The sequence below is a fragment of the Triticum urartu genome, chromosome 1A, assembly GCF_056163025.1.
Source record: "Triticum urartu cultivar PI428250 chromosome 1A, HENAU_Tu73, whole genome shotgun sequence".
Classification (NCBI taxonomy): domain Eukaryota; kingdom Viridiplantae; phylum Streptophyta; class Magnoliopsida; order Poales; family Poaceae; genus Triticum; species Triticum urartu.
This window is the reverse complement of record NC_141873.1, coordinates 515,753,946-515,774,508: the sequence shown is the minus strand read 5'-3', so window position 1 is coordinate 515,774,508 and position 20,563 is coordinate 515,753,946. Positions and strand designations below refer to the sequence as shown.

The following is a 20,563-nucleotide window of genomic DNA, read 5'->3' as shown; positions in this document are numbered from 1 at the left end:
AAAATACCAAAAATATTTATCTTATTATTATTTTCTCTATGAGATCTCACTCTTGTAAGTGGCCATGAAGGGATTGACAACCCCTTTATCGTGTTGGTTGCGAGGTTCTTATTTGTTTGTGTAGGTACGAGGTGACTCGCGCGTGGTCTCCTACTGGATTGATACCTTGGTTGTCAAAAACTGAGGGAAATACTTACGCTGCTTTGTTGCATCACCCTTTCCTCTTCAAGGGAAAAACCAACGCATGCTCAAGAGGTAGCAAGAAATCTTTTAACCTTTTCTTGAAATAGTTTGGCATTCTCATAGGCCTGGGTTCTCCATTCATCAAGTGAGCTAATGCCAAATAGTCTCTTCTCATTGGCAAGTTTGAAGTCATAGTTGAGCTCTTTAATGGCCCAATATGCCTTATGTTCTAGTTCGAGAGGTAAGTGACATGCTTTACCATAAACCATCTTATACGGAGACATACCCATAGGATTTTTATATGCAGTTCTATAGGTCCATAAGGCAGCATCAAGTTTCTTGGACCAATTCTTTCTAGATCTATTAACAGTCTTTTGTAAAATTAATTTAAGCTCTGTATTGCTCAGTTCTACTTGACCGCTAGACTGTGGTTGATAAGGAGATGCAATTCTATGATTAACATCATACTTGGAAAGCATCTTACAAAAAGCACCATGAATAAAATGTGAACCACCATCAGTCATTAAGTATCTAGGGACTCCAAACCTCGGAAAAATAACTTCTTTAAGCATCTTAATAGAGGTGTTATGACTAGCACTACTAGTTGGAATAGCTTCTACCCACTTAGTAACGTAATCAACAACTAAAATATGTGTATACCCATTAGAGGAAGGAAACGGACCCATATAATCAAAGCCCCAAACATCAAATGGCATTTCTTGACGTCTACTAATATTACCAATTCTTTGACATTCATCACAAGACAAGACAAACTTACGGGCATCCTTGAAGAGAGTAGGCTAATAAAAACCGGATTGCAATACCTTATGTGCAGTTCTATCTCCAGCATGGTGTCCTCCATAAGCCTCGGAGTGACACTTGCGTAGGATCTGTTCCTGTTCATGCTCAGGTACACAACGTCTAATAAGACCATCTACTCCTTATTTATAAAGGTGTGGGTCATCCTAGAAGTAATGTCTTAAATCATAGAATTTTTTTTTCTTTTGCTAGTATGTGAAACTAGGTGGTATAAATTTAGCAATAATGTAATTAGCATAATCAACATACCAAGGAGCAGTACGAGAAGCATTTATAACAGCTAATTGTTCATCAGGAAAGCTATCATTGATAGGTAGTGGGTCATCAAGACCATTCTCTAACCTAGACAAGTTGTCTGCAACGGGGTTCTCAGCTCCCTTTCTATCAATAATATGCAAATCAAATTCTTGTAGTAGGAGAACCCATCTAATAAGTCTAGGTTTAGCATCTTTCTTTTCCATAATATATTTAATAGCAGCATGATCGATGTGAACTGTTTCTTTAGAATCAACAATATAAGGTCTAAACTTATCACAAGAAAATACAACTGCTAAAAATTCTTTTTCAATAGTAGCATAATTTCTTTGGGCACCGTCTAGAGTTTTACTAGCATATTGGATAACATTTAATTTCTTATCAACTCTTTGTCCTAGAACAGCCCCTACAGCATAATCACTAGCATCTCACATAATTTCAAAGGGTAAATTCCAATCAGGAGGCTGAACAATAGGTGCAAAAATCAAAGCTTTCTTAAGTATTTCAAATGCGTCTACACAATCATCATCAAAGACAAAAGGAACATCTTTTCGTAAGAGATTAGTGAGAGGCCTAGAAATTTTTGAGAAGTCTTTAATGAACCTCCTATAAAAACTGGCATGACCAAGGAAACTTCTTATACCTTTAATGTCCTTAGGACACGACATCTTTTCAATAGCATCAACTTTAGCTTTATCAACTTCAATACCCCTTTCAGAGATTTTATGCCCCAAGACAATGCCTTCATTAACCATAAAGGGGCACTTCTCCCAATTCAAGACAAGATTAGTTTCTTCACATCTCTGCAAAACTCGATCAAGGTTGCTTAAGCAATCATCAAAAGAAGTTCCATATACGGAAAAATCATCCATGAAAACCTCAATAATCCTTTCACAAAAGTCAGAGAATATAGCGGTCATACATCTTTGAAAGGTAGCAGGTGCATTACATAAACCAAAAGGCATACATCTATAAGCAAAGGTACCGAAAGGGCAAGTAAAAGTGGTCTTTTCTTGATACTCTATTGACACAGGTATTTGAGAGAAACCGAAATAACCATCTAGAAAGAAAAAATGTGTATGTTTGGATAGTCTTTCTAGCATTTGATCAATAAAAGGTAAAGGGTAATGATCATTTTTAGTAGCTTTACTTAGTTTGCGGAAATCAATTACCCTTCTATAACTTGTAACAATTCTTTGTGGGATCAATTCATCTTTATCATTAGGAACAATAGTAATACCTCCCTTCTTAGGGACACAATGGACAGGACTTACCCACTGACTATCAGCAACGGGATAAATTAGACCTGCCTCTAGAAGCTTTAGTATTTCTTTTCTTACCACTTCTTTCATCTTAGGATTTAACCTTCGTTGGTGATCAACAACCGGTTTAGCGTCTTTCCACAATTTTATTTTGTGCTGGCATAGAGTGGGACTAATGCCCTTGAGATCATCAAGAGTATATCCAATAGCAGCACGATGCTTCTTTAGAGTTTTCAATAATTTCTCCTCTTCTTGCTCTGAAAGGTTAGCACTAATAATAACAGGATATATCTTCTTTTCATCAAGATAAGCATATTTAAGAGTATCAGGCAATGGTTTAAGCTCAAACACATGATCACCCTTGGGTGGAGGAGGATCCCCTAGAATTTCGACTGGCAAGTTGTGTTTCAAAATAGGTCCCTATTTAAAGAAAACTTCATCTATTTCCCTTCTTTCATTCATAAACATATCATTTTCATGGTCTAGCAAATATTGTTCTAAAGGATCATTAGGAGGCACAGCAATAGAAGCACGACCAATAATTTCATCTTTACTAGGAAATTCTTTATCATGGGGTTGTCTACAGAATTTAGCAAAATTAAAATCATGAGCCATATCCCCTAAACCAACAGAAACAATATCCTTTTGCAGTCTATCTTAGCATTAACAATATTCAAGAAGGGTCTACCAAATATAATTGGACAAAAGTCATCTTGTGGGGAACCAAGAATAAGAAAATCAAGAGGATATTTAACTGTCCCACACAAGACTTCAACATCTCTAACAATCCCAACCGGTGAAATAGTATATCTATTGGCAAGCTTAATTGTAACATCAATACCTTCTAACTCAGCAGGTGCAATATCATGCATAATTTCTTCATATAAAGAATGAGGTATTGCACTAGCACTAGCACCCATATAACATAAGCCATTATAGCAATGATCTCCTATTTTAACAGAAATAACAGGCATGCCTACAACAGGTCTATGTTTATTTTTAGTACTGGGTCTAGCGACTCTAGCAGCTTCATCACAAAAGTAAATAAGATGCCCATCAATATTACCGGCCAAGAGATCTTTAACCATAGCAATACTAGGTTCAACTTTAATTTGCTCAGAGGGTGTAGGTGTTCTAGTATTACTCTTACAAACCACAGTTGAAGCTTTAGCATGATCCTTTATTCTAGTAGGGAAAGGTGGTTTCTTAATATAAGCGGTAGAAACAATATGATCAACATTATAAGTGATAGTATTTTCTTCAACTTTAATAGGTTCAACAACTTTTACTTCAATGGGAGGATGATATTTAATCCACTTATCCTTAGGGAGATCAACATGAGTAGCAAAGGATTCATAGAAAGAAGCTACTATCTCAGAGTCAAGTCCGTATTTAGTGCTAAATTCACGAAATGCATCGGTATTCATAAAAGATTTAACACAATCAAACTTAGGTGTTATACCTGACTCCTTACCTTCGTCGAGTTCCCAATCTTCAGAGTTGCATTTAATTCTTTCCAATAAATCCCATTTGAATCCAATAGTATTCATCATAAAAGAACCAGTACAAGAAGTATCAAGCATGGTGCGATTATTGAGAGAAAGGCAAGCATAAATTTTTTGAATAATAATTTCTCTTGAGAGCTCATGATTAGGCATGAATATAATATTGACTTAAGCCTCCCCCAAGCTTGAGCGATGCTTTCTCCTTGGCGAGGCCAAAAATTATATATATAATTACGATCACGATGAACTAGATGCATAGGATAAAACTTTTGATGAAATTCCAATTTCAATCGGTTGTAGTTCCATGATCCCATATCATCACATAGCCTAAACCATGTCAATGCCTTTCCGTTCAAATATAATGGGAAGACCTTCTTCTTGATAACATCCTCGGGCATACCTTCAAGCTTAAATAATCCACAAATCTCATCCACATAGATTAGGTGCAAATCGGGATGCAATGTTCCGTCTCCTATAAAAGGATTAGCTAGCAGTTTCTCTATCATACCCGAAGGAATTTCAAAATAAACATTTTTAGTAGGTTCAGTAGGTTGAGGAGCAACTCTTTGCTCTACTGGTCGGGGTGAAGATACCCCGAACAAGCCCCTCAAATGATTATGTTCCATAGTAACAAGTCACAGTAAATTTCAGCACACTATATAAGTTTTTCCATACCAAATTCCACCTACCAAAGGTGCTTCACTCCCCAGCAACGGCGCCAGAAAAGTGTCTTGATGACCCACAAGTATAGGGGATCTATCGTAGTCCTTTTCGATAAGTAAGAGTGTCGAACCCAACGAGGAGCATAAGGAAATGATAAGCAGTTTTCAGTAAGGTATTCTCTGCAAGCACTGAAATTAGCGGTAAAAGATAGTTTTGTGATAAGGTAATTTGTAATGGGTAACAAGTAATAAAAGTAAATAAGGCGCAGCAAGATTTCCCAATCCTTTTTGTAGCAAAGGATAAGCCTGGACAAACTCTTATATAAAGGAAAACGTTCCCAAGGACACATGGGAGTTATCGTCAAGCTAGTTTTCATCACACTCATATGATTCGCGTTCGGTACTTTAATTTGATATGTGGGTGGACCGGTGCTTGGGTACTGCCCTTCCTTGGACAAGCATCCCACTTATGATTAACCCCTCTTGCAAGAATCCGCAACTACAAAAGAAGTATTAAGGTAAACCTAACCATAGCGTGACACATATGGATCCAAATCAGCCCCTTACGAAGAAATGCATAAAGTAGGTGTCGGTGTACTAAAGTAGGGGTACCCTTAGTACCCCGAACTTGTGCACGGGCAGTCGCAGCATCTCGCGGCAAGGCTTGCCGGGTGACCGCCAAGACCTTCCGAGGTTCCTCTGAAGACCATTCAAGAACAAAATACTCAAGACAAGACCCCGGCAAGAGGAGCTTGCCGGGAAGAAGGCAAGACCCCGGCAAGAGGAGCTTGCCGGGAAGGCCATCAGAAGCGTCCCAAGGCCCCGGCAAGAGGCGCTTACCGGGAAGGCCATCCAAGGCATTCCAAGGGACTTGCCGTGGCGCGCTACGTGCCCCGACAAGGCCCGGTGAGCGACAAGCTCCCGGAAGCGACAAGTCGACGGCTGCGGCAAGGTGCTTGCCGCGGCAAGCCCCCACTCCACGCCCGTGCTCCAGCACATCCACCCACGTGTCGCTCCGGGGCCCCTTCCAAGCGCACGTGGCAGGAGGCTGTGCAGCTAGGGGCGTGCGGTGGCACGCAGGCGCTGACAAGACAACCATCGTGGCAAGACGGTGGCGTCCCTAGCGGTCCCTTTCGGTGCTGTCTAGGCGACACAGACGGACATTTAATGCCCTTGTCCCCTGCCGTCAGGGTTAGGTATGATAACACTGTAGCAGCTAGCTGTGCCTACTACTGCCCCTAGCTGTGCCTACCACCACTTTTCCACTTTTGCCCTCCGTTGCCCTATGTCGGTAACCCCTTGAGCATATAAAAGGAGGCCCGAGGCAACGTAGAAGGGGGGTTGGGGGTCAGCAATTCCACACACTCACACTCGGTCCTGCTCGCCGCCGGTGTGTACTATAGCACTCCGCGCTCCCGAGCTAGAAATCAATACCAATCCACAAAGCAGGAGTAGGGTTTTACGCATCCGTGCGGCCTGAACCTGGGTAAATCACTCGCGTGCTTCACCTCGATTTACTCTTCGCGCGACCAACCGCCCGCGTGCTTCGCCTCGATCTGCTCTTTGCGCAACCTCCGCCCCCCGCCGAACCGAAAGGGACCCGGTCCGCCGGTCCCATAGGTGTCCATGGATCAGAAACCCTGGCATCTCTGGCGCGCCAGGTAGGGGGCGTCGAAGTTGTGTGAATCAGATCCGGCATTCCCGCGGGCTAGATCTTCATCTTCTTCATCGATCTTCACCATCTTCACCAACATGCCGCCGAAGAAGAAAGTTTCGGAGGCAGCTGCTCCGTCCGCGCCGAGCCACCCACCGCCGGAGCAAACGGATGGTGGGGCAGGCGCCGGCGGAAGGGCACGCATCGACGAGGGAACTCACGGTGCTGCCAGGTCCCAAGGCAAGGGTGCGCTGCCCATCGGCGGCGTGGACGGCTCCCACAACGACCGGGCGCACTCCAAGACCTCGGCGTCCGTGCATGCACCGCGCCCATCTCAGGAGGCGCGGGACCGGCAGCTTCATGGTACTCACGGTACCATGCGCTCGTTGGATCAAGATCGAGCTGGTGGATCCCGGAGCGCCCAGGACCACCATGCGCGTCAACAAGCCGGCGCGAGCGAGACGCGGTCGCCTGGACGAGATACTGCTCCTTCTAACATAGTTAGAAGTCCGAGCTTATCCCGCTCCTCGCACCGTTCGCTACCGCCGCCCGCCACCGCAGCCGAAGCTCTGGCGCGAGCTCAGCTGCTCCTAGACTACCCTCCAGCGCCGGACAAGACCGACGACTGGAGGGCCACTATCCAGAGTCTCATCGGCTTCGCCAACGGCGACACTCCTCGGTAGCCGACCACGTCACAGCCGCAGCGAGTCAGCTGGGCACGAACCGGTGGCGACAAGACCGGTGGGGGTGCAACCTCTGTGCACTCCCCACCCCGAAGGCCAAGATCGCCGACCCGCCGGATCCACCTCGACAGCGACTCCACCGCGTCGTCGGATCCGCGAGCTCGTCGCGATCAACGCCAGGTTCTTCAAGAATGACAGCAGGAAGACGCTCGCACTCGCATCGAGCGTTGAAGAGAGGCGCGACATCAGTCAGACCAGCGCGCTGGGCCCTCTGTTGACATGCATGCGCCGGGGGAACCAGGCGACTTGCCGTACACGGTAGGTTGCCCTGCGTTCACTCGTGAGCTGCGGCAAGTCCAGTGGCCCAGTACGAAGAACTTCAAGCCGGATGTGCCGGGGAAGTACGACGGCAAGTCGCATCCGTCGGAGTTCCTCAGCATCTACACCATCACGGTGCAGGCTGCTGGGGGGCGGGACGACAAGATCCTTGCCAACTACTTCCCGTTGGTACTCAAGCCCAACGTCAGGTCCTGGCTCATGCACTTGCCGGACAACTCCATATCCTCCTGGGCTGAGCTGTGCCATCAGTTTGTCGGCGCCTTTACAGGCGGTCACAAACCTCATGGCCAAGAGAGTGATCTCCATCTGCTCGTCCAGAAGGAAGGGGAGCCCCTGCGCAAGTACATCCAAAGATTCAGCCGTGTACAGTACAACATCCCAGACGTCCACCCCTTCGCGGTCATCAGCGCGTTCCATCAGAACGTGCGTAACCGCAGGATGCGGGAGGAGATGGCGATGTGCCGGATTAGGGACGTCAGCGAGCTGTATGCCCTGGCCGACAAATGTGCACGTGCTGAGGAAGGGAGGAGACTCCCCGGAGAGAAGACTGGAGCGGAAGGATCTGACAGTGAAGATGCTGCCCCAGCAAAGAAAAGCCGGCGGCGCAACAACAGGAAGAAGCAGAACAAAGAGCTGCTAGTCGTTGAGCAGTCCGGCAGCGAAGGTGGCGCCAAGAAGGCTACAGTTGGTAGCTCCGGCAAGGAGGTTGCCGCATGCACCAACTGCCAGGCCGTGGCCGCCGCCGACAAGCAGGACGGCTCCGACAAGCAATGCTGCAAGATTCACCGCACCAAGGGCCATGACCTCTAGAGCTGCAAGAAAGTCGAGCAGCTCGTCCAGCAACAGAGGGCTGAGTACGAGCGGCGCGACAAGGAGAGAGCCCAAGGGCGTGCCGAGAAATCCGGCCAGAAGCGCACCGTCCAGGGAGAACGCCGCGGCAAGGCCAAGCAGCGGCAAGGAGACAGGCCTCCCCGCGGTCGCGACAAGGATGAAGACGACGACGACAGCGACGAAGACCTGGATGATGTCGAGACCAGCAAGCAGGAGTTTCAGAAAGCCACAGAGGTCTTGTGTGTTGACGGTGGTGCTTCTCTGCATACCTCGCGCCGCCGACTCAAACAGTGGGTGCGGGAGGTTAATGCAGCAGAACCACCTATCGAATCATGCAAGCTTCTGAAGTGGTCCAGCACGCCAATCATCTTCGACATTGAGGATCACCCCGATCGCACAACCGCAGTCGGGTGCTTGCCGATGTTGGTATCACCAACTATCCGCAACCTCAAAGTCACCAAGATGCTAGTTGACGGCGGGGCCGGCTTGAATCTGATCTCCTCCGCTGTGCTCCAAAAACTCTAGATCCCCGACAGCGAGCTCGAAGAGACCGGCACATTCCAAGGGATCAATCCGGGAAGGAGCAAGCCGAAGGGGAAGGTCACGCTGCCGGTAACATTTGGCAGCGAGCTGAACTTCAGGACTGAGAGGGTCACGTTCGACGTTGCCGATATCCCGTTGCCTTACAATGGGATACTTGGCCGTCCAGCACTCGCCAAGTTCATGGCGGCCTCTCATTATGCATACAACATACTGAAGATGCCAGGCCCGATAAGCATCATCTCTATCCCTGGCGACAGGAAGGATGCGCTTATCTGTGCCGACAAGATCTACCGGGAAGCAGCAGCCACGGCAGATCGCAATCCACTTGCTGCTGAAGCTCCCGGGGGTAAGAAGACCAAGTCCGGCAAGAGCTCTGATGCCCACTCTGGCAAGCGCACCTCTTCGGAGTGCTGCGCTGCCGTCGAGGACGCACCATCGAGCTCCACCGGCAAGAAGACCAAGTCCGGCAAAAGCTCTGATGCCCACTCCGGCAAGCGCGCCTCTTCGGAGTGTTGCGCTGCCGTCGAGGACGCACCATCGAGCTCCACCGGCAACCACAAGAAGACGATGGCAGCTCCGCCAGAGACGAAGAAGGTGTCCGCCAAGGAGGATGGCACTGGTGGTACCTTCACCATCAGTGCCGCGCTTGATCCTAAATAGGAAGGCGTGCTCGTTGCTTTCCTGCGGGCGAATGTCGACGTGTTTGCATGGCAACCGTCTGACATCCCCGGTGTTCCCAGGAAAGTGATTGAGCACCACCTTGCCGTTTGTCCTCATGCGCGGCCCGTCAAGCAGAAAGTCCGAAAGCAGGTGGTGGAGCGCCAAGAATTCATTGCAGAGGAAATCAAGAAACTGGAAGCAGCAGGCCTTGTCAGAGGAGTGCTCCATCCCACGTGGTTGGCCAATCCTGTAGTCGTGCGCAAGGCAAATGGGAAATGGAGGCTTTGCATCGATTTCACCGATGTTAACAAAGCTTGTCCCAAGGACCCATTTCCTTTGCCGCGCATTGACCAGATTGTTGACTCCACAGCTGGATGTGATTTGCTTTCATTTCTTGATGCATACTCCGGGTATCATCAGATCTTCATGGCAGAGGAGGATGAAGAGAAGACCGCATTTATTACTCCATGTGGCACGTACTGTTTCGTACGGATGCCTTTCGGATTAAAGAATGCTGGTTCGACATTTGCAAGAGTAGTCCATTTTGCTCTTGAGCCACAAATACACAGAAATGTGGAAGCCTACATGGATGATATAGTGGTCAAGAGCAAGGACAGAGCAACCCTGATCCAAGACTTGGACGAAACTTTTGCAAATCTGCGCAAGATCAGCCTCAAGCTCAACCCAGAGAAGTGTGTGTTTGGAGTTCCCTCCGGCAAGCTTCTCGGGTTCTTCGTGTCTCAGCGGGGGATTGAAGCCAATCCCGACAAGATCAAGGCCATTGAGCAGATTGAAGCACCGAAGCGCGTCAAGGATGTACAGAAACTTGCCGGTTGCGTGGCTGCTCTCAGCAGGTTCATCTCTCGGTCTGCTGAGCGCGCCCTGCCATTTTTCAAATCATTGAAAAAGGCAGGTCCAATGAAATGGACTCCGGAAGCGGAGGCTGCGCTGCAAGACCTGAAGAGATACCTGTCCTCCCCTCCAATACTTGTCGCACCTAAACCGCAAGAGAAGTTGCTGCTGTACATAGCGGCAACCAATCAAGTGGTTAGTGCTGCGTTAGTGGCAAAGAGGGAGGCGGATGATGAGCCAGCAACCGCGGCAAGCGCATCCAGCGACAAGCAGGGGGCTTCCCCGACAAGCTCTGGTCCCGACAAAGATGAACCCGCGCTGATACACGAGGAGATACGGAAGAAAATGGTGCAGCGCCCAGTTTACTTTGTCAGTTCCCTCTTGCAGGGGGCTAGGTCAAGGTACTCTGGTGTGCAGAAACTGCTTTTCGGCCTTCTCATGGCCTCGAGAAAGCTGCGCCATTACTTCCAAGCACATGAGATCACAGTTGTCACTCGCTTTCCGCTGAAGAGGATACTGCAGAATCCAGAAGCGACAGGCAGGATTGTTGAGTGGGCACTGGAACTGTCAAGCTTTGGTATCAAGTTTGAAAGCACTTCAACTATCCAGAGCAGAGCATTGGCAGAATTTATAGCAGAATGGACGCCAACACCAGATGAAGAAATTCCAGAAACGAGCATCCCCGACAAGGAGGCAAGCAAAGAATGGCTGATGTACTTTGATGGTGCCTTCTCGCTGCAAGGCGCCGGCGCTGGTGTGCTGCTTATCGCACCCACCGGAGAGCACCTCAAGTACATAGTTCGGATGCACTTTCCCAAGGAGCAAGCAACAAACAATACTGCAGAGTACGAAGGCTTGCTTGCCGGTCTCCGGATCGCGGCAGACCTTGGGATCAAGAAGCTCCTTGTCAGGGGTGACTCATAGCTTGTCGTCCGCCAGGTAAACAAGGATTATCAGAGTCCGTTGATGGAAGCTTACGTCGACGAAGTGAGAAAGCTAGAAGAGCGCTTTGACGGCCTACAAATGGAGCACGTTCCGAGATTTCATAACGCCATTGCAGATGGCCTGTCAAAGTGCGCCGCACTTAAGTTACCTGTGGAACCAGGGACCTTTGTGCTCAAGCTGACTCAACCGTCCGTAACACCATCAACTAGACAAAGCAAGAAGAGGAAGTTGATCCCTGGTGACTACCTGCCGGCAGAGCTTCCCGAAGCCGCCGCCAAGAAGGTCCCCAAGATCAACACCGAAGGCGCTGACGAGCAGCCTGCTCCGGCAAGCCCTAGGGCTTGTTCCGTTGAAGCAGAAGCTCCCGGCAAGTTTGTCGCGGAATGTCACGCTCCGGCAGAGACACAGCTTCTCGCCGTAGAAGCGGATATTCCCGCAGCAATCTCCAAGATCAACGCCAAGAGCGCCGGGGAGCAAGATGCTCCGGCAAGCCCCAGGGTTTGTTCCGTTGAAGCTGAAGCTCCCGGCAAACTTGTCGGGGAACGTCAAGCTCCGGCAGAGACACAGCTTCTCGCCGTAGAAGCAGATGTTCCTGCGGTAGCAGAGTTGCCTTTAGTCCTTGTTGTCGAGCCACAGGCTCCAACGTGGGCGCAGCAGATTGTCCGTTTCCTTTAGACAGGAGAACTTCCCGAAGAGCAAGAAGAAGCCGAAAGAGTAGCCCGGCAGTCAAGTTTGTACCAGTTTGTCGACAAGACACTGTACAGAAGAAGACTCAACGGTGTGAAATTGAGGTGTATTCCCCGGGAAGACGGACAAAAGCTGTTGGCAGAGATACATGGAGGCATATGTGGACACCACATTGGCGCGAGAGCACTTGTCGGCAAAGCATTCCGGCAAGGATTCTTCTGGCCAACAGCCCTCCAGGATGCAACTGCACAAGTAACCAAGTGTGAAGCGTGCCAGTTCCATTCCAAGCAGATACACCAGCCAGCTCAAGCTCTCCAGACGATCCCTTTATCCTGGCCATTTTTGGTCTCGGGGCTCGACATCCTCGGCCCCTTCCCCCGAGCTGTCGGGGGCTTTGAGTACTTGTACGTCGCAATCGACAAGTTCACAAAGTGGCCGGAAGTGGAACCAGTGAGGAAGGTGACCGCACAGTCAGCCGTCAAGTTCTTCAGGTCGATTGTTTGCCGCTTCGGGATCCCTAACCGGATAATCACCGACAACGGCACACAATTTACGAGCCACGCCTTCATGCAGTACGTCCAAGATCTCGGCACCAAGGTCTGCTTCGCTTCTGTTGCTCACTCAAAAAGCAACGGTCAAGCGGAGAGGGCGAACGCCGAGGTGCTGCGCGGGCTCAAGACCAGAACTTTCGACAGGCTGCACAAGTGCGGAAGAAACTGGATCGAGGAGCTACTGGTGGTTCTTTGGTCGATCAGAACGACGCCAAATCAAGCCACTGGACAGACACCCTTTGCTCTAGTCTATGGAGCAGAGGCAGTTACCCCCACGGAACTCGTATACGGGTCACCTCGAGTGCTCGCTTACGATGAGCTTGAGCAAGAGCGGCTGCGGCAAGATGACGCGCTGCTCCTTGAGGGAGATCGTCTCCAGGCTGCTGTGCGAGCTGCTCGCTACCAGCAAGCTCTGCGCCGCTACCACAGCCGCAGAGTCAGTGCCAGGAGTCTCGAGGAAGGCGACCTTGTTCTTCGGCACGTTCAGTCGGCCAAGAATTCCAACAAGTTGACGCCGAAGTGGGAAGGCCCTTACCGGGTGAAACGAGTCACAAGGCCTGGCGCTGTCCGCCTTGAGACCGAAGATGGCATCCCAGTGAGCAACTCCTGGAACATCGAGCATCTTCGTAAGTTTTACCCGTAAGGCGCGGTTGTCGGACCCCGTCCGGCAACCACCTTTCTGTACAAGTCTTGCCGCTGTTGCATGTAATCCTTTGTACAGAGCCAGGCGTAGACCCTGAGCACCAGAGAATGAAGCGCTGCATACCCCGGGGTTATAGCATGCATGCTAGGTTGAGTCTCGTCCTTGGTTAGGGTCGATAGTCCCTAACAGCGGCTAACCCCTAGCTTAGAGGTCGAGTGTCCGTCCCTTTGCTTTTCCTTCGTTCGGAGGGCTCGCACGTCCTGGCCAGACAACCTGGAGAAGAAAAGGAGAAGAAGGGCGCGCCGGCACCTGGGCCCCGGCAAGAACGCCGGGGGCTGCGAATGCCAAGATGTCACCCCCGGCAAGCCAGAGTTGCCGGGGGCTGCAATATCAGATAAGTCTTTCATCCCTCTTCATGCATCCTCTTATGGACTTGGGAATGCGAGCCCGCATTTCTTCCCGAAAACTGCCGTGCTCCCTCGCTCTAGGCCCTGGAGCTAGTTCCCGGGGCCAAGCTTGGTCGTAGTCGCGGCAGCAAAGGGATGAAACGAGGAGGCCGCACCCACCTAGTTCCCGCCTCTGTCAAAGGCGTGAGAACGGTCGAAGCGACGTGGGAAGGCGGCGGGGCTTGTTGTCGGGGAATGGAATGCCTGTCCGAGACATACCAAGGACTTGTTCCTTGGCGTGGGTTCAACCCGCGAGGAAAATAACCCGGCAAACATCCCCTTTTCATTAAAAAACATCCCATACAGGTACAGTCCATAGAGGATGAGAAACATGAAGAGAGGATTACAAGTTCTAGATACAACTAAGGCCCAAAGGCTTACAATTAAAAAGATAAGGTGCCCGTAATCCCTTTCCTGTCCCTCTCTTCAGGAGGTAGGTCAAGGAGGCGAAAAGGGGAAAGGGGCGCCAAGGCGAGCTACAGGTGCCAGAAGACACCAAGAGAACATCCCGGGGGCCGGACGGTGATGGCGACGCCGGGAGAAGGGTGCGAAGGAGGGGCGGCAGGACGTCAGCGCGCTGTCGAGGGCACCACGCCCTTGTACTCCGACCTAACGGCCTTGTCGCCAGCCCTCTTCCCCTTCCGCGGCCTCCCTACGCCAGCCGCCCAAGGAGACGCCCCCGGGGAGTTCAAGAAGCCGGCGGCACGGATGATGGGGTCGTCGGTGCCGCACGAGACGGCGCCCGACACCTAGTCGGAGCCGCCATCCTGCCGCCCGCCACCCTCACCGTCACTGCCGCTCTCCTCCTCGTCACTCTCGCTCGAGGAGGAGCCTTCGCTATCGGAGGAGCTGTCCACGCAGCACTTCGCCCGGGTGCCGAAGCACCCGAAGACCTTGACGGAGAGGAGATCGCCCTCCACCAGCTTAAAATGGAGGGTGAACCCCTCCATCAGGCTGTGGATGCGGGCAAACGTCTCCCACCCTCGATCGAGATACATCACACTAGGGGCTGGGAACACCACGCGGACTCGCGTGCCGCTGATCCCACAGCCCCTCATGTGTAATATCAGAGTTTCGGGCGGGTCCGACTCCATCGCGCTCGCGAACGGAGCTGGAAGCCGGAGGCGACGACGAGGCGCCCGGCGCAGCTTGACGAAGAACTCGCAAGGGTTGTCCCCTATATGGACCGCCGCGGGGGGAGGAGCCGCCGGCGGGGGAGAAGCTGGCGCGTCGCCCCGTCCGCCTCTTCCCCGAGCGCCTCGACCTCGTCCTCGACCTCGTCCATGACCTCGCCCCCTCCCTCTTCCCCTTATGGCTGGCTCTGCCACCACGAGCGAGGAAGAGGGGAGGGTGCGCTGTCTGGCAGCGACCCTCGCCACCACCAATGAAGGCCCAGGATTCCCTTTCTCCATGGCGAATGAGAGAAAGGGGAGCAGAAGCTGAAGAAAGGAGGAAACGAGAGAGTGCGGGCTTCGGTGCTCCCTTCCCGCTCCTTATAAAGGAGCGAAGTGGGAGCCCAGCCGCCCCGCTCAGCGAATCAAGGCACGGGAAGAGCAGGGAGGCGGGCCGACCCGCCACCTCTGCTCGCAACGGCCCAGGTTCCCGCTCCCACCGTCCGCGATCCCAAGTGCATGGGAGCCGCGTGGCGGGGATGCAGAACTGAGGCGACGGATGGGGCGACCTCGCCCTACCCCGTAATCTCGGGGAGTGGGCGCTTCGAAAACCGCACACCGGCCCCGTCCAGTAAATGCGCCACGCCCCCACGCCTACCTCCGTTCGGAGAAGAGGGCGTGGGCCATTCCCCTTCATCATGGCTTGACGCATGCTCGCGGGGCTTAGCCCCCCGCGCGCGCCGCCCACGTCACCCACGACGCCGCGTTTGACGCGTGCCGTTCCGGGCGTGCGCGATGGAAGCGGAGAGATATACGGCGTGACCCAGGCCGCGCGTGCCCGTGCACTGTTCTGGGCCTGGCCCAACAGCGCTCGGCACCGTGTCTGGCCCAGGCCCGGGGGCTCCTGTCGGTGTACTAAAGTAGGGGTACCCTTAGTACCCCGAACTTGTGCACGGGCAGTCGCAGCATCTCGCGGCAAGGCTTGCCGGGTGGCCGCCAAGACCTTCCGAGGTTCCTCTGAAGACCATTCAAGAACAAAATACTCAAGACAAGACCCCGGCAAGAGGAGCTTGCCGGGAAGAAGGCAAGACCCCGGCAAGAGGAGCTTGCCGGGAAGGCCATCAGAAGCGTCCCAAGGCCCCGGCAAGAGGCGCTTGCCGGGAAGGCCATCCAAGGCATTCCAAGGGACTTGCCGCGGCGTGCTACGCGCCCTGACAAGGCCCGGTGAGCGACAAGCTCTCGGAAGCGACAAGTCGACGGCCGCGGCAAGGCGCTTGCCGCGGCAAGCCCCCACTCCACGCCCGCGCTCCAGCACATCCACCCACGTGTCGCTCCGGGGCCCCTCCCAAGCGCACGTGGCAGGAGGCTGTGCAGCTAGGGGCGTGCGGTGGCACGCAGGCGCTGACAAGACAACCATCATGGCAAGACGGTGGCGTCCCTAGCGTTCCCTTTCGGTGCTGTCTAGGCGACACAGACGGACATTTAATGCCCTTGTCCCCTGCCGTCAGGGTTAGGTATGATAACACTGTAGCAGCTAGCTGTGCCTACTACTGCCCCTAGCTGTGCCTACCACCACTTTTCCACTTTTGCCCTCCGTTGCCCTATGTCGGTAACCCCTTGAGCATATAAAAGGAGGCCCGAGGCAACGTAGAAGGGGGGTTGGGGGTCAGCAATTCCACACACTCACACTCGGTCCTGCTCGCCGCCGGTGTGTACTGTAGCACTCCGCGCTCCCGAGCTAGAAATCAATACCAATCCACAAAGCAGGAGTAGGGTTTTACGCATCCGTGCGGCCCGAATCTGGGTAAATCGCTCGCGTGCTTCACCTCGATTTACTCTTCGCGCGACCAACCGCCCGCGTGCTTCGCCTCGATCTGCTCTTTGCGCAACCTCCGCCCCCCGCCGAACCGAAAGGGACCCGGTCCGCCGGTCCCATAGGTGTCCGTGGATCAGAAACCCCGGTAGTAGGGTTTAAGCTTCTGTCACTCTAGCAACCCATCATCTACTTATTACTTCCCAATGCCTTCCCCTAGGCCCAAACAATGGTGAAGTGTCATGTAGTCGACGTTCACATGACACCACTAGAGGAGAGACAACATACATCTCATCAAAATATCAAACGAATACCAAATCCACATGACTACTTATAGCAAGACTTCTCCCATGTCCTCAGGAACAAACGTAACTACTCACAAATCATATTCATGTTCATAATCAGAGGGGTATTAATATGCATAAAGGATCTGAACATATGATCTTCCACCAAGTAAACCAACTAGCATCAACTACAAGGAGTAATCAACACTACTAGCAATTCACAGGTACCAATATGAGGTTTTGATACAAAGATTGGATACAAGAGATGAACTAGGGTTTGAGATGACATGGTGCTGGTGAAGATGTTTATGGAGATTGAGCCCCTCCCGATGAGAGGATCGATGGTGATGATGATGGTGATGATTTCCCCCTCCCGGAGGGATGTTTCCCCGGCAGAACAGCTCCGCCGGAGTCCTAGATTGGTTCCGCCTCATGGCGGCGGAGTTTAGTCCCGAGAGCTTGCTTATGATTTTTTTCCAGGGCAAAAGACTTCATATAGCCAAATATGGGCACCGGAGGACTGCCAGGGGGCCACGAGGCAGGGGAGCGCGCCCAGGGGGGTAGGGCGCGCCCCCACCCTCGTGGACGGTGGGTGGCCCCCCTCCGATGCTTTCTTCGCCCAATATTTTTTTATATTCTGAAACTGACTTCCTGGAGTTTTAGGACTTTTGGAGTTGTGTAGAATAGGTCTCTAATATTTGCTCCTTTTCCAGCCCAGAATTCCAGCTGCCGGCATTCTCCCTCTTCATGTAAACCTTGTAAAATAAGAGAGAATAGGCATAAGTATTGTGACATAATGTGTAATAACAGCCCATAATGCAATAAATATCGATATAAAAGCATGATGCAAAATGGACGTATCAGAGGCCGGCCCTAGGTGGAGCACCAAGTGGGGCGAGTCCTACTGGGACTCCCAGTCCTTGTAGGATTCGGTCCCCCCTCTTATTCCTTCTCATGGAGGGGAAAAGGGGAAAGGAGAGAGAGGAGGAGATGGAAAGGGGGGCGCCGCCCCCTCCCCTAGTCCAATTCAGACTCCCATGGGGGGAACCCCTTGTGGGCTGCCTCCTCTCTCACCTATGGCCCATAGTGGCCTATTACTTTTCCCGGGGGTTTCCGGTAACCTCCCGATACTCCGAAGAATACCTGAAACGATCTGGAACCGTTCTGGTGTCCGAATACTATCGTCCAATATATCAATCTTTACCTCTCGATCATTTTGAGACTCCTTGTCATGTCCATGATCTCATCCGGGACTCCAAAAAATCTTCGGTCACCAAAACACATAACTCATAATACAAATCATCATCGAACGTTAAGCGTGTAGACCCTACGGGTTCGAGAACTATGTAGACATGACCGAGACATATCTCTGGTCAATAACCAAAAGCGGAACCTGGATGCACATATTGGTTCCTACATATTCTACGAAGATCTTTATCGGTCAAACCGCAATGACAACATACGTTATTCCCTTTGTTATCGGTATGTTACTTGCCTGAGATTCGATCGTCGGTATCCTCGTACCTAGTTCAATCTCGTTACCGGCAAGTCTCTTTACTCGTTTTGTAATGCATCATCCCACACCTAACTCATTAGTCACATTGCTTGCAAGGCTTATCATGATGTGCATTACCGAGAGGGCCCAGAGATACCCCTGGAATACTCGGAGTGACAAATCCTAATCTCGATCTATGCCAACCCAACAAATACCTTTGGAGACACCTGTAGAGCATCTTTATAATCTCCTAGTTATGTTATGACATTTGATAGCACACAAGGTGTTCCTCTGGTATTCGGGAGTTGCATAATCTCATAGTCAAAGGAATATGTATAAGTCATGAAGAAAGCAATAGCAATAAAAATTAACGATCATTGTGCTAAGCTAACGGATGGGTCTTGTCCATCACATCATTCTCCTAATGATGTGATCGCATTCATCAAATTACAACACATGTGTACGCTCAGGAAACTTAACCATCTTTGATTAACGAGCTAGTCAAGTAGAGGCATACTAGGGACACTTTGTTTTGTCTATGTATTCACACATGTACTAAGTTTCCGGTTAATACAATTCTAGCATGAATAATAAACATTTATCATGATATAAGGAAATATAAATAACAACTTTATTATTGCCTCTAGGGCATATTTCCTTCACGACGGTGACCCCCGAGTCACCGCCGGCTTCCCCGGTCACGGGTATGGCCCCTGATTTCATCATCGAGTACCTCTCTGTTATCCTTGCAAGTTCTTGCGGCCATGGGGCAAGCACCACCGCTGATTTCGTTTTCCTATTTTGCTGGCAAGAACCCATAACTCTAGAAAATGCTTGCGGAGTAGTACTTTCACATGTTTGCAGTCCAGGAATCATATTGGGTACCTATGGAAATTCTAAATTTCTCTGGTCCGGCTGCCATTTGGCTGCAGTCGGTGCAGCACAAGATCGTGGGTCTTGCGTGGGAATCGTTCACAACCCTGTTGTGCACTCGGTTCGGGCGGGACAAACATCAGTTACTCATTGGACAGTTTTATGCTATTCGTCAGACAACGTTTGTTGCAGATTTCATAGAACAATTTGAAACTTTGATGAATCATATGATTTCTTATTCGGAACTGATGCACGCTTATTTCTTTCTTACACGATTCATTGAGGGTCCGCAGGCGGACATACGAGCCGTGGTGCTCATTCAAAGGCCACCGGATCTCGACACGGCATGCTCGCTCGCTTTGCTTCAGGAGGAGGTCGCAGATGGGGAGACCGTCTTGTGTACAGTCCCCAACAGCTCGCTGGTGCCTCATTTCATGGGGGGCAGTACACCAAAGTTTCGATTGAGCACTGCAAGGCTAACCGCACCTGCAACTAAAGTGGAAGATCACCGGAGTACAGAGGCTGCCAGAGCAGGGGCAGAAGGCAGTAAGATAGCAGTACTGCGCTCTTTCAGACGCGTCCGGGGTCTTTGTTTTAAGTGTGGCAAAAGGTGGGGCAAAGATCACACATGTCCCTCATTTGTGCAGATGCATGTAGTGGAGGAGCTCTTGGAGCTGTTTGCAGCAGAAGAGGTGTTGAATAACAACAATTCAGTGGTACCTGAGCTTGAGGAAGATAATCTCTGCACCATTTTCAAGCAAGCGGTCGATGGATCTGATGGACCAGGGGTGATGCAACTGCACGCATGGATTCAGGGGGAGGAGATGTCGTTGCTAGTTGATTCAGGCAGCTCTTCATCATTTGTCAACCACCAATTGGCTGCCAAGTTGTCAGGAGTGTGCAAGTTGCCCAAGGCCCGCAGAGTTAAGGTGGCCGATGGGGCAATACTGAACTGTGACAGTTTCATTCCACACTGTCAAAGGACATCTCAGGGTCATGAGTTTGTCATAGATTTCAAGCTCCTTTCACTTGGGGCCTATGACGCTATCTTGGGGATGGACTGGCTTAAGAAGCACAGTCCCATGAATATAGATTAGGAGGCGCAACATATGAAAATTACAACTGCAAAAGGTTCCGTTGAATTACGAGCAGTCTCCAGCAATCAACACCAGTGTTCTGCCATCTCATCTCAAGAACTCTTATTGGCTTGCAAACAAGGGTCTGTAGCATGTGTGGTCCACCTGAATGCTGTGAATGAAGAAGGCTTACAAGAGGAAGCCACTCCAGTGGAGATTCTCAGAGTTTTGGAGCAATACACAGATGTCTTCGAGGAACCAAAAGGACTTCCACCCAGGTGTGCTTGCGATCACATAATTCCGCTTATGGAGGGGGCTCAATCTGTCAATCAACGCCCTTATAGGCATAAACCGGAGCTCAAAAATCAAATCGAGCATCAAGTTAAAGAG

General features: G+C 50.9%; 1 protein-coding gene across 1 annotated transcript in view; it reads left to right on the top strand.

The window, feature by feature from the left end:
- The window catches only part of LOC147992116 (uncharacterized), an 83,076-nt gene extending 62,882 nt beyond the window's left edge, over window positions 1-20,194 (top strand). Inside the window, 1 exon segment of the mRNA XM_087538932.1 lies at window positions 18,904-20,194. Within this exon segment, the coding sequence (XP_087395058.1) occupies window positions 18,904-20,194 (1,291 nt within the window).
- The last annotated feature ends 369 nt before the right edge of the window (window positions 20,195-20,563 follow it).